The sequence below is a fragment of the Scyliorhinus canicula genome, chromosome 4 (assembly GCF_902713615.1).
Source record: "Scyliorhinus canicula chromosome 4, sScyCan1.1, whole genome shotgun sequence".
NCBI lineage: Eukaryota > Metazoa > Chordata > Chondrichthyes > Carcharhiniformes > Scyliorhinidae > Scyliorhinus > Scyliorhinus canicula.
The window spans coordinates 44,492,362-44,505,381 of NC_052149.1; the positions used below are offsets into that span (position 1 = coordinate 44,492,362).

General features: G+C 46.0%; 1 protein-coding gene across 6 annotated transcripts in view; it reads right to left on the reverse strand.

Annotated features, from left to right (window-relative positions):
• The window catches only part of dmap1 (DNA methyltransferase 1 associated protein 1), a 79,964-nt gene that overhangs the window by 19,224 nt on the left and 47,720 nt on the right, over window positions 1–13,020 (reverse strand). For all 6 annotated transcript variants that reach the window (XM_038794138.1, XM_038794139.1, XM_038794137.1 and 3 more), the window contains one exon: window positions 3,595–3,667. In XM_038794138.1, coding sequence (XP_038650066.1) covers window positions 3,595–3,667 — 73 coding nt within the window. The remainder of the gene's footprint in view (window positions 1–3,594; window positions 3,668–13,020) is intronic.

Here is a 13,020-nt window from a genome sequence, read left to right on the forward strand (position 1 = left end):
GCCAGCTGTGTGGGAGGATAATAAACGGGGGCTAAAACACCATTAGAACTGGGTGAAAACATAGAGAACATAAACTCCATGCAGGCGGGGAAGGCACCAGAACCAGACGGATTCCTGGCAGACCTACAAAAAATTCACAACGGCACTGGCCCCACACCTGCAGGGTATTTTCACTGTCTCGCTGGCAAGGGGCACCCTACTGCCGACGCTAGCACAAGCCTCAATCTCGCTGATACCAAAAAAGGACAAAGACTCAACAGAATGCTGATCTACAGACCCATTTTTCTGCAATATAGACGTTAAAATACTGGCCAAAATCCTAGCTAGGTGACTGGAGAACGGCGTACCAGAGGTGGTGGCAGAAAACCAGACGAGCTTTGTTAAAGGTAGACAGCTCATGTCGAACATCAGCTACCTGGTAAATATGATAATGACCCCATCTAGGGAGCGAACACCAGAGGTGATCATCTCCCTGAATGCAGAAAAGGCCTTTAACAGGTATCCAGAGAGGCGACAGAGAGCACAGATTATCATTCTATGCAGATGACCTGCCCCTCTACATTGCTGACCCACAAAGCAGTATGGAGGGAATCATAGCGCTCTTTAAGGAGTTTGAAGACTTCTCTGGTAACAAACTCAACTTGAGCAATAGAGAGATCTTCCTGGTGAACCCACAAGGGAGAGGGGAAGAGCTGGAGGGATTGCCATTTAAACAGGCCCCAAATAAATTCTGCTACCTGGGATCCAAATTGCCCATGACTGAACACAGATCCAAAAGTGTTATATAGAATTTACAGTGCAGAAGGAGGCCATTCGGCCCATCGAGTCTGCACCAGCTCTTTGAAAAAGCACCCTATCCAAACCTACATCTCCACCCTATCCCCATAACCCAGTAGCCCCACCCAACACGAAGAGCAATGTAGCATGGCCAATCCACCTAACCTGCACATCTTTGGACTGTGGGAGGAAACCGGAGCACCCGGAGGAAACCCACGCATACACGGAGAACGTGCAGACTCCGCACAGACAGTGAACCAAGCCGGGAATCGAACCTGGGATCCTGGAGCTGTGAAGCAATTGTGCTAACCACCATGCTACCGTGCTGCCCTCAAGTGGGGCCTGACCAGCTTGATGGACTAAGTTAAAAAGACCTGCATAGATGGGACACACTCCCACTCTCCCTGGCGAGGAGGATGCAGACAATTAAGATGAACGTACTGTCCAAGTTCCTCTTCCTGTTCAGATCCATACCGATATACATCCACAAGGCCTTTTTCAACTCACTGGAAAAATTGATCATGGGATGATGGCATTTGTGTGAGCATGAGTGTGTGTGAGGTAGGGGAGGGGAACAATGGAGGAGGAAAGAAATCAAGGATCCCGAAAAACTCCAGCAAAGAACGCGAAGCATGGGGGCCGACCTATCAGAATTTCTCCAAATGGAGAAAAACAAATTCACCATCCCAGAGTCAGAAGAGGACTTCCACAAAATTGCCCCCAAGACCTGTTTGTAACCAGTGGCCAATAAACTAGAGGGGAGGAGGGGATCCACAAACACAAACTGAAAGGGTGGGGTGTGGGGGGGGGCAGAAAGAGGCAAAGAACCCAACCAAACCCCACATGAGCAACCTAACACGAAGCAGCATATGTAGCACTACGTTACCCCAACAGGTCCAAGTTGGAAGATCCAACAAACAAAGAAGACACGCCAGATAGCAAGAAGGGGAGGGGGATCTGGAAGAAAGATAGAATTGGGATTAGGAGGCCAAGTCAAAGCTAGGCATTTGTAAAGAAAGAAGTCTTACACACCAGATTCAAGTCCAACAGGTTTATTTGGAACCACTAGCTTTCGGAGCATAGCTCCTTCATCAGGTGAGTGAAGGGGCAGGTTACATAAACACAGCATTTATAGAGAAAGCCAATGTTACAAGATGATACTTCGAATGAGAGTCTTTGCAGATAATTAAGTCTTTACAGGACCAGATGGTGCAACTGGAGATAGGGATAATCATAGGTTAAAGAGATGTGAATTGTCTCAAGCCAGGACAGTAGGATTTTGCAAGCCCAGATGGTGGGAGGTTAAATATAGTGAGACATGAATCCCAAGATCCCGGTTGAGGTCGTACCTCCACATCATGGCTACCATCGACACCACAAACTGCCGGCTCAAAGTGGAGGATCTCCAAGAAGATGGCGCATATAGACACTGACAAGTTTCTACAACGATGCAAGAAAGCAGACAAGATTCCGAAAGGACTACAGATCACAACTGATAGCCAAGTTCCGCACGCATGAGTATGGCCTCAACCGTGATCTTGGATTCATGTCTCACTACATTGAACTACATTTAATCCCTCACCATCTGGCCTAGGCTTGCGAAATCCTACCAACTGTCCTGGCTTGAGACAATTCACATCTCTTTAACCTGTGATTATCCCTCTCTCCAGTAGAACTGTCTGGACCTGAAAAGACTTAATTACCGGCAAAGACTCGCATTCAAAGTATCGTCTTGCACCATTGGCTTTGTCTTTATATGCTGCGTTTGTGTAACCTATCTCTTCACTATCCTGATGAAGGAGCTATGCTCCGAAAGCTAGTGATTCTAAATAAACCTTTTGGACTTTAACCTGGTGTTGTAAGACTTCTTACTGTGCCCACCCCAGTCCAACGCCGGCACCTCCACATCTTGCAAAGAAATGGGAATTGTAACTGATGTATATAGTTTCTGTGTACGTTTACGTTCATCTTTGTTTTGTATAAAAAAGAAAAAGCCACTAATAAAAACATTAAAATATATATATAATGCAAGCCATTTGGTTCAGTTACATCCTAACACAGCGAGAACATCCTCATTTTACAAAATCTGCTACTTTATTAAGTGCCTATTTCTCTATTGTTTACATCTTTATGACCGTTTGAATTGTCAAGACTATCCAATTTGGTGCTGTTAAACCCATGGCCACATGACACTGAATTGACATCACCTGTGTTGCTTTTACACAGAACCCAAAATCCAATCAAACCGGACTATATTTAACCCAGATTCCAGATGTAAAAAGAAAACTTGCTTACCATCTAATATATCACCCAGTCCCTTTTTGATGTCAAAAAAACTAAGCTTCAAAAGTGTTGAACATAACAGCCCGATTTCTTATTTTTGGCAAATATCTCCCAAGTGAGGGCAACACGGTGGCGCAGTGGGTTAGCCCTGCTGCCTCACGGCGTCAAGGTCCCAGGTTCGGTCCTGGCTCTGGGTCACTGTCCGCGTGGAGTTTGCACATTCTCCCCGTGTTTGCGTGGGTTTCGCCCCCACAACCCAAAGATGTGCAAGTTAGGTGGATTGGCTACGCTAAATTGCCCCTTAATTGGAAAAAAAAATGAATTGGGTACTCTAAATTTTAAAGGAAAAGAAAAAATTCTCCCAAGTGCATTAATTTGTATGAGCGATCCTTTCTTATACATTAAATAGTCACTGACAGAATTTCATCGGTAATATTTTATTCAAAATTCATAGCGAGTGTGATCAAACTGCACATACATTTATAGCAAAAAAGTAATCAATAAAATAATCAAGATATCCATTTCTTTGCTTACCAACTCCTAATTCTGTCAGCATCTGTTCAATGGCTTTGATTTTTTTCTGTCCAACTGAGCTAGGCAATTTCATCTAAACAAAGAAAACAAAAGAAATTAATATTTCAACAGCAGGTTCATTAAAACTAGCTTGCTGAAATAATGGCCCATAACTTCCTGGTTTCCCAGTGTCGCATTTAGGGGGTACCTAATGATGCATTGGGAATCCCTTTAGGAATTTCCCACGTTGGGTTTTATCCGGCAATTGCCCAGAAGCACCAATTTCCTCTGGACAATTGCGCTGTGCTGGTAAGCATCCGGCAGAGGCATTTTAAATTGCTAACTACGGATGGTTACGCTAGTTTTACCCTGAAAGTTACTCTAAAAGAGAAGGGGAAAAACTAACTCCAGACTATTTTAAAAGACCCAGACTCGCATGGGACATCCTGCATAAACATGAACTCTGCCGGGGACTCCCACCACCGCCTAGCCAGTCCCCTCCCTTCCCCCAGACCTGACCCAAAACTCCCCACCTCACTCAACCCGACCACCCCCTCCTGTTGCAACCCAGCACGACTACCCCCACCCACCCCCCCCCTTGCTCGTATCTTAGCCCTCACACAGTCCTGTTCATACAATACTGAAAGTTCTTGCTGATTTACATTGGCTCCCGTCTCAAAATATCTACAATTTAAAATTCATTTTTAAATTCCTTCATAACCTCACTTTTACCTACTTCCAGCTTTACAACCATTCTCGACTCTAGCCTCTTGTACATCCCATCCTCTTTTGTCCTACCATTGCTAGCTGTACCTTTAATTATTTAGACCCCAACCATCAGAATTATCCCCACAAATGTCCACAAGTCCTTACACTTCCCTCTCCTCGTTTAAAATTCTCCTCAAAAACCACCTAGTTCACCAAGAGATTTTAATCGCCCTCCTTACTGATTTTGGTTCAGTGCCCAATTTCGTCTGATCATATCTCTGTGAAACACCGTGGGGTGTTTTTCTACATTAAAGATGCTACATAAATGCAATCTGCTGTTGGGTTTGTTGTCATAATGTACTCCCCCCTCATATTTCTTCACATTTCATTTTCAACTGTATTGCTGCGAATGTTACATTATGGCCTTTGATAGTACATGTTCTAGCAGATATATCAAAGAAAGGTGGCCCTAATTAAAACTGAGGAGCACATGAAGGCCACAAGACGTAGGAGCTGAAGTAGGCCATTCGGCCCATTGAGTCTGCTCTGCCACTCAAAGAGATCATGGTGGCATGGTACATCAAGACAATAATTTAATTTAGGTTCCCAAGATTCTGAGGTCAATCATGGTAGAGCCAAAGATTTGCAGCAAAAGTATCCAACCTCAGAAAAGCACAATTTCTGTACCGGTGTGATTTTCTTCCCTCAGGTTCAACTACTTTATGACTTCTCAAAATAATATTTCCAATTGTAGTGCCAATATGGGGATGATCATAGCAGTATTATTTTTCTATGGGCTTATGTCTCCCAATTCTCCGAATTAATTTCAGGGGATATTATTTTTGTTTGATCAGTGAAGATTAGATTTGAATCCAGGTCCAGATATGAAAGAATAATATGCCAATGGTCCAGTATAAAAGAATGATATGCTAATCCACCACTAGCATCCAAAACAACTTTGTGGCTGAAACAGCAGAAATTGGGTGGAGGCAATAATTGAAATAATCACACAAGTATGAAAATATCACTAGGGTGAAAATCAGAAAATGAAATATCAGTACTAATGTTGTTTAAAAATTTCCCCATTTTAATCCAAATTTGGTTTTGTGATTGTGCACAATAGGCATCCAAACGACAAACTAAATGCATTAATCAGAATGTCACTTGTATTAAGAATTAAGTAACAGGGAGACTTCCAGTGACGGCATATAGGAGGAAGCCACACTTTGGGCAGCTTCTGCTTGAGGCTCGATTTTTTGGAACTTAATGCCCGGTCCCAGGGGTAATTTTTAAATGAACAGGTGCAGGAAGACACAAGGAAGGAGGATGATGACGAAAACTCAGAAGGCGGCCACCAGGAAGAAGGGAGCAAGTGAAGGCCCACCGTTCAGCGAAAGGGTCAGTCTGGCAACAGGAAAGATGGCAGAGGCTGGGTTGTTGGGTGGAGCAGCGGCGTTCACGGCAGAAATGATGACCGAAGTGATGGCCGTGGAATTTGAAGAGCAGTTTACTAAACACATGGAGGTGGATCAGGAAGGAAACGATGTTGGCAATGAAGGTATTGGTGGAGGCGGCGATCACCCCGGTGAAGGCAGCGGTGTCAAAGACATCGGCCAAGGTGCGGGAGCAGGGAGAAAAGCTGAAGGGGGTGGAGTAGGCCTTGTCGCAACACAGCAGTCAGCTCACCTCGATGGGCGAGGAGCTGCAGAGGGTGGTGGAGGCCAACAAAGGTCTGAGAGCAAAGGTGGAGGACCTGGAAAATATATCCAAGTGGCAGAACTTAAGAATTGTGCATCTGCCCGAAGGGATAGCGGGCCTGAGGCCGACTGAGTACTTTGCCAAGATGTTAGCGAAGCGGCTGGGGGAGATGGAAGATCCCTCCTGGTATGAACTGGATCAGGCTCATCGGCCGTTGAGGCTTAAACCGAAAGCGAATGAGCGGCCAAGAGCAGTAATAATTTGCTTTCACAGGCACCACGTGAAGAAGGTCCTTTTATATAGAATTTACAGTGCAGAAGGAGGCCATTCGGCCCATCAAATCTGCACCGGCTCTTGGAAAGAGCACCCTACCCAAGGTCAACACCTCCGCCCTATCCCCATAACCCAGTAACCCCACCCAACACTAAGGGCAATTTTGGTCACTAAGGGCAATTTATCATGGCCAATCCACCTAACCTGCACATCTTTGGACAGTGGGAGGAAACCGGAGCACCCGGAGGAAACCCACGCACACACGGGGAGGATGTGCAGACTCCGCACAGACAGTGACCCAAGCCGGAATCGAACTTGGGACCCTGGAGCTGTGAAGCATTTGTGCTATCCACAATGCTACCGTGCTGTCCTGAGTTGAGCGAAGCAGAAGCAGGAGGTTCAGTGGGCTGGAGCTGGTATACGCATATACCAGGGCTTAACAGTGGAGCTGGCGAGGAGGTGGGCAGTCTTCACTCGAGTGACGGTGGCATTGTACCACAGTGGCATGCGATTTGGCCTGGTGCATCCAGCGAAGTGGAGGGTGACCTACAACTGAAAAGACTTAGTTCGAGACAGTGGAGGCGTTGTGAAGACAGAAGGACTTGGGTAGAAATGAGAAATGGGACTGAGGTTTGGTCTTGGACCGAGGGTAAAGTGGTGGAGGATTCTATATAGTACTATTTCATATTGTTTTGTGTGATTAAAGGGTGCAAAGTTGTCTGTTTGGATAGGGTAGAAGTTGGGATTGTTTGCAATGGTGGTTTTCTGGTGTGTGTGTGTGTTTGCAATGGGTTTGTTTGTTTGAAGGGAATTTCTTTGTTTTTGGGACTGGGCATGGTGAGGGGGACTGGGCAAGGGCCTCCACACTAGCAAGCTTAAGTTGTCTAATGAATGGGAGTGTGGTGGGGGAGGCGCCGCAGTCATTGAGGTCTGTTCGAACATTTTTGGGGGGGCCTGGGTGGTGTGAAAAGTAGGGGTAGATACACAATAGTAACAAGGGAATTGGAGGGGAGGTTGGTGGTGCTGGTGAGTATGTACGGCCCGAACTAGGATGATGTGGGATTTGTGAGGCAGGTACTATGGGCCATCCGGACTTGGACTCTAGCTAATAGTGAGAGGGGATTGGAATATGGTGCAAGTGCAGAGGATGGACAGTTCCCAGCCAAGCTCGCTTGCTGAGCCGAGGGAGGCAAAGGTGCTGGCTGGGCTTATGAGGGAGATGGGAGGGGTGGATCCCTGGAGGTTCTTGCACCGAGGGAGGAAGCATTCTTCTCCCTGGTTCACAAAGTATATTCGAGGATAGACTTTCTCGTGGTAGGGAAGGCATTGTTGGCTGGGATTAGGGGATCAGAGTGATATAGGGCCGGATTGGAGGAGTCAGTGGGGGAACAAGAGATAAAGGAGGCAATTGGGAAGATGCATTCAGGGCAGGCGGCAGGGCTCCCAATGGAGCATTACAAGAAGTTCAAAGACAAATTGGTGCCGCTGATGGTGGGGATGTTTGAGGAGGGATAGCAAAGGGGGTGCCACTACAAACTTTGGGATAGGTTTCAATCTTCCTGCTGTTAAAGAAAGGCAAGGACCTGGCGGGGTGTGGGTCGCATAGGCCCATATCGTTACTGAATGTAGACGCCAAGGTACTGGTGAAATTACTGGCAGCTAGGTTGGAGGGATGCCTCCCGAAGGTGATAGGGGAGGACCAGATAGGGTTTATGAAGGAATCCAGCTTTTTTCGAATATCAAGAGATTTGTAAGTGTAATCATGACGCCGGCCGAGGGAAAGGAGATGGAGGTGGTGATGGCGCAAGATGGGAAAAGGTGTTCGATCAGGTGGAGGGGGAGGTACTTGATGGCGGTCCAAGAGAGATTTGAGATTGGGCCGGAATTTACAGAATGGGTACGGCTATTATATTAGGGACCCCTTGGCGAATGTCTGCACAAATAATATGAACTTGAGTTACTTTGCTCTGCACCAGGGTAGCAGACAGAGGTGGCCTATGTCCCCCCCCTGCTATTTGCATTAGCGATAGAACCATTGGCCATAGCTTTAAGGAGATTGGAACTGTGGAAGGGGAAAGAGCGGTGGGGGGAGGGGGGGCTGCCATTTCGCAGAGCAGCAACCCACTTCAGGTACTTGGAGCGCAGGTGGCACAGGACTCTGGGGGTCGCTCCGTAGATACAATTTTACTAGTTTTTTGGTGGAGAGGATGAAAGCTGACTTGGCAAGGTGGGTTAACCTCCCTCTTTCTTTGGCAGGCTGGGTGCGGGTGATTAAAATCAACGTTTTGCTGCAATTTTTGTTTTTGTTTCAGTGCCTGTTGGTCATTTTAACGAAGGCATTCTTCAAGGAAGTGGACAAATTGATCACCTTGTTTATCTGGCGGTAGTGATTGCGGGGGAGGTGGAGTAGCCAGGGCCAGGAAGGCGGTCCTGCAGAGAGGGTGGCGGTGGCAGGCAGGGGTTGGGCCTCCTGAATTTGCTGTACTATTATTAAGCAGCGAACAGGGAAAGGAGGGGGTTCGGAGTTCCAGTGGGTTAGGATGGAAGGTGGTTTGTGTAGGGAGTCAAAGGGTAATGGCGCCGCATCCGATGAACCCAGGCAATACTCAGGGGGTCCGGTGGCGGTGGCAACCCTGAAGATTTGGAGGCAGTTGAGGCAGCATTTTAAGTTGGGGGCTGGGTCAGGGGAGATGCCAATCAGGGGGAAATCACAGGTTTGAGCCGAGGGAGGCTAGATGTGAGATTTTGGAGATGGGAGACGAGGAAATCAGGGTATTAAAAGACTTGTTCCTGGGGAGACATTTTGCGAGGTTGGAAGAGCTGGGACAGAAGTATGGACTGGGCAAGGGGAAGGGTTTCGGTACCTGCAGCTCAGATTTGCAAGGAACGAGGTTCCGAGCTTCCCGATAACGCCCGCCCGGTCATTGTTGGAAAAGATATTGACGGCAGGGGGATTGGAGAAGGGGGTGATGGTGGAGATTTATGGGAAGATTCTGAAGGAGGACGGGGTGTCCACGGAAGAGATTAAAGCCAAGTGGGAAGAGTTAGGGGAGATAATGGAAGAAGGTTTGTGGTGTGAGGTGAAGAGTGAAAGCCTCAACTTCATGAACGAGGTTGGGGCTGATACAGCTGAAAGTCGTATGGAAGGCACGCCTCTCGAGGGCGAGGATGAGCTGACTCTTCGAGTGAGTGGAGGAAGTCTGTGAGCGGTGTGTGAGTGGCCCCGCAACCCACGAACACATATCTCAGTCCTGTCCGAAGCTGGAGAGGAATTGGAAGGAGGTCTTCAGCATCAACTCAGGGGTACTACATGTACACTTGGAACTGAGTTCCTTAGAAGCCATTTCAGGGTGTCAGACCGGCCCAAGCTGCAGGCGGGTGCGGGGGCAGATGTTTTAGCCTTTGCCTCGCTGATTGCCCAGAGGCGGGTCCTGTTGGGGTGGAGGTCAGTTTCTCCACACTGTGTCTCAGCTTGTCGGGGGGACCTACTTGAATTTTTCACCCTTGGAGAAGGTGAAATTTGAGCCTTCAATTCTACAATTCATGGGGACTGTCTATTATGCACGTTCAGGAACTGGTTGCCATTGGGGATGTTTGGTTTATCGTTTTACTGTCTTGTTAACTTTTACCTGGAATGCATGAGTGAATGTACTGGATTATATATTGAGAGGGTTGTCATTTCTGGGAGATTTTTATTTTGTTTCTTCAATATAACTGAAAAACTGCTGGGTTAGGCAACACACATAATTTGTCATTGCTTTGGAACTGAAATGTCTCAAAAATATAGCTTTGAAAGAAACAAAAACAGATACACATTAAAAAGTAATCTAAAGCAGCGATATAAATGCCTTTGATTTTCAAAGCAGTGCCTGATTTACCATAGTCACTAACACTGCATGACATTTTACTCACGATTCATTTTATATATTATATGTTAAAAAATATCACTGTCACTATTCATTTACATTTATAAGAAATCCTGTTTCAGATTCGCATTCAACTTAAGTTAATGATTTTTCTCCAGTTTTTAAGATTCCACAGCCAGCATTGAGATGGATAGAAAGCTGGGTAGCAGACAGGAAGCACAAAGTTAGAATAAAAGGTTATTTTTCTGATTGGAAGGCAGTGACTGGTGGGGTACCACAGGGATCTGTGCCAGGACCCCAAGTGTTGGCACATAATAAAGTAGTGATATGAAAATGAAATGAAAATTGCTTATTTTGTCACAAGTAGGCTTCAATGAAGTTACTGTGAAAAGCCCCTAGTCACCACATTCCAGCGCCTGTCCGGGGAGGCTGGTACAGGAATCGAACCGTGCTGCTGGCCTGCTTGGCTGCTGGCACTGGCTTTAAAAGCCAGTGATTTAGGTCAGTGAGCTAAACCAGCCCCTATCACAGACTGATTTGGATGAGGGAACTAAATGTATTACCTCCAAATTTGCAAATGATATAAAGTTGGGTGGGAGGATGAGCTATGAGGATGCAGCAGAGATGCTTCAGTGGGAATTGGACAGGTTGTGAGTGGGCATATGTTTGGCAGATGCAGTATAATGTGGATAAATGTGAAGTTATCCGTTTTTTTGGCAAAAATAGGAAGGCAGATTATTATTTGAATGGGTGTAAATTGAGAGAGATAGATACTCAGTCAGACATTTGTGCCCTGGTACATCAAGTAAGCTCGCAGGTACAGCAGGCATTAAAGGCAAATGGTATGTTGGCCTCCAAAGCGAGAGGATTTGAGTATAGAGATAAAGATGTTTTACTGTAATTGTATAGGGCATTGGTAAGGCCACCTGGAGTAGTCTGAGCAGTTTTGGTGTCCTTCTCGGAGGATGTTCTTGCTATGGAGGGAGTGCAGTGAATGTTTACCAGGTTGCTTCATGGGATGGTGGGACTGGCATATGAGGAGAGACTAACTTGGTTAAGATTTTATTCATTGTAGTTTAAATGATTGAGAGGGGATTTCATAGAAACTCATAAAATTACTATTTTTTAAATAAATTTAGAGTACCCAATTTCTTTTCCCCAATTAAGGGCAATTTAAGTGTAACCAATCCACCTACCTTCCACATCTTTTTGGATTGTGTGGGTAAGACCCTCACAGACACGAGGGGGGTAAACCTTTTAGGACTGAGGGGAGGAGAAATTTCTTCACCGAGAGGGAGAGTGGTGAATCTGTGGACTTCACCACCACAGGAAGTAGTTGAGACCAAAACATTGTGTGATTTCAAGAAGGAATTATATATAGCTCTGGGAACTAAAAAAGTCAAGAGATGTGGAGGGGAAGGTGGGATCAGGGTATTGAACTTGGTTTATCAGCTATGATCATAATGAATGGTGGAGCAGGCTCAAAGAGCCGAATGGTCTCCTCCTGCTTCTATTTTCTATGTGTGTTTCTATTATACTTACACGGTTACAAATATGAGATTTTACAAGCTTGCTGTGTTTTGGGACTGCGTCGTAATTTAGGCCACAATAAAGGGGGTCGAGACCTTTTCGAAAGTCTGCCTAATAAGTTGAGTGACATGTTTAAAGATGGAAGGAAGGAGACATTGGCAGCAGCAGAATCTGTGTTTACAATGGTTAGCCTGCTAGTTTCCAAAGTCCCAGGAAGGTGCTGAGAATGTAAAGTTTTAAACAGCAATATTTTAAATGGTCTATTAACTTTCCAAGATAAGGACAATTGGAATCTCAAGGACAGCTAATCAACATTTCTACCTGAATACATGGCCCATGTGATTCGCCTTGCCATGGGGGTAAGCTTTTGAGAAGGGAAGGGTTTCAAAGCCTGCCAAGATCCAAGGGAGATAGGGAACCTCTTTTTTTTTTTAAAGTCAGAAATGCTTGAAAAATTTTAAATCGCATGAGCTGTAATTATATTTTCTTTCTCTAAAGTTGGTGCAGAAGGGAAAGATGTCGGAGAGAAAAGTACAATTCTTTGCGCTTTCTGTAATTTTCAATTTTAAAATCATAGAATTTACAGTGAAGGAGAAGGCCATTCGGCCCATCAAGTCTGCCCGTCTCTTGGAAAGAGCACCCCACTTAAGCCCACACGTCCACCCTATTCCCGTAACCCAGTAACCCCACCTAACCCAAGGGCAATTTATCATGGCCAATCCACCTAACCTGCACATCTTTGGACTGTGGGAGGAAACTGGAGCACCCGGGGGAAACCCACGCAGACACAGGGAGAACGTGCAGACTCCGCACAAAGTGACCCAAGCTGGGAATCGAACTTGGGACCTTGGAGCTGTGAACAACTATGCTAACCACTGTACTACCGTGCTGCCAATGCTTTGGAATATACTTTTACAAAGATTAATGTATATTTTTGGAGAAAAAGGGGGCAACACCTCTGTACAGGTAATGCGCTCATCTGACAATTAAATCAAGGGTTATACAATTCATCAATAATTTCTTAGGAACTTGATAAGAACAAGTTCAAGATCAGCATGTGTAACACCAGCATTAGATTAGGAAACTCAAAGGGCGGCATGGTGGCAAGCACTGCTGCCTGAAAGCGTCAGGAACCCGGATGCAATTCTGGCCTTGGGTGTCTATTGGTGAGGAGCGTGCATGTTCTCCCAGTGTCTACGTGGGCTTCCTCTGGATGCTCCTGTTTCCTACCACTGTGGTTAGTTGGGGTTACAGCGATAGGGCTGGTGTGTGGGCCTAGGTAGGGTGCTCTTTCAGAGGGAGGTGCAGACTCAATAGGCCAAATGGCCTCCTTCAGCACTGTAGAGGTTCTATCGATTCTATCTATAATCAA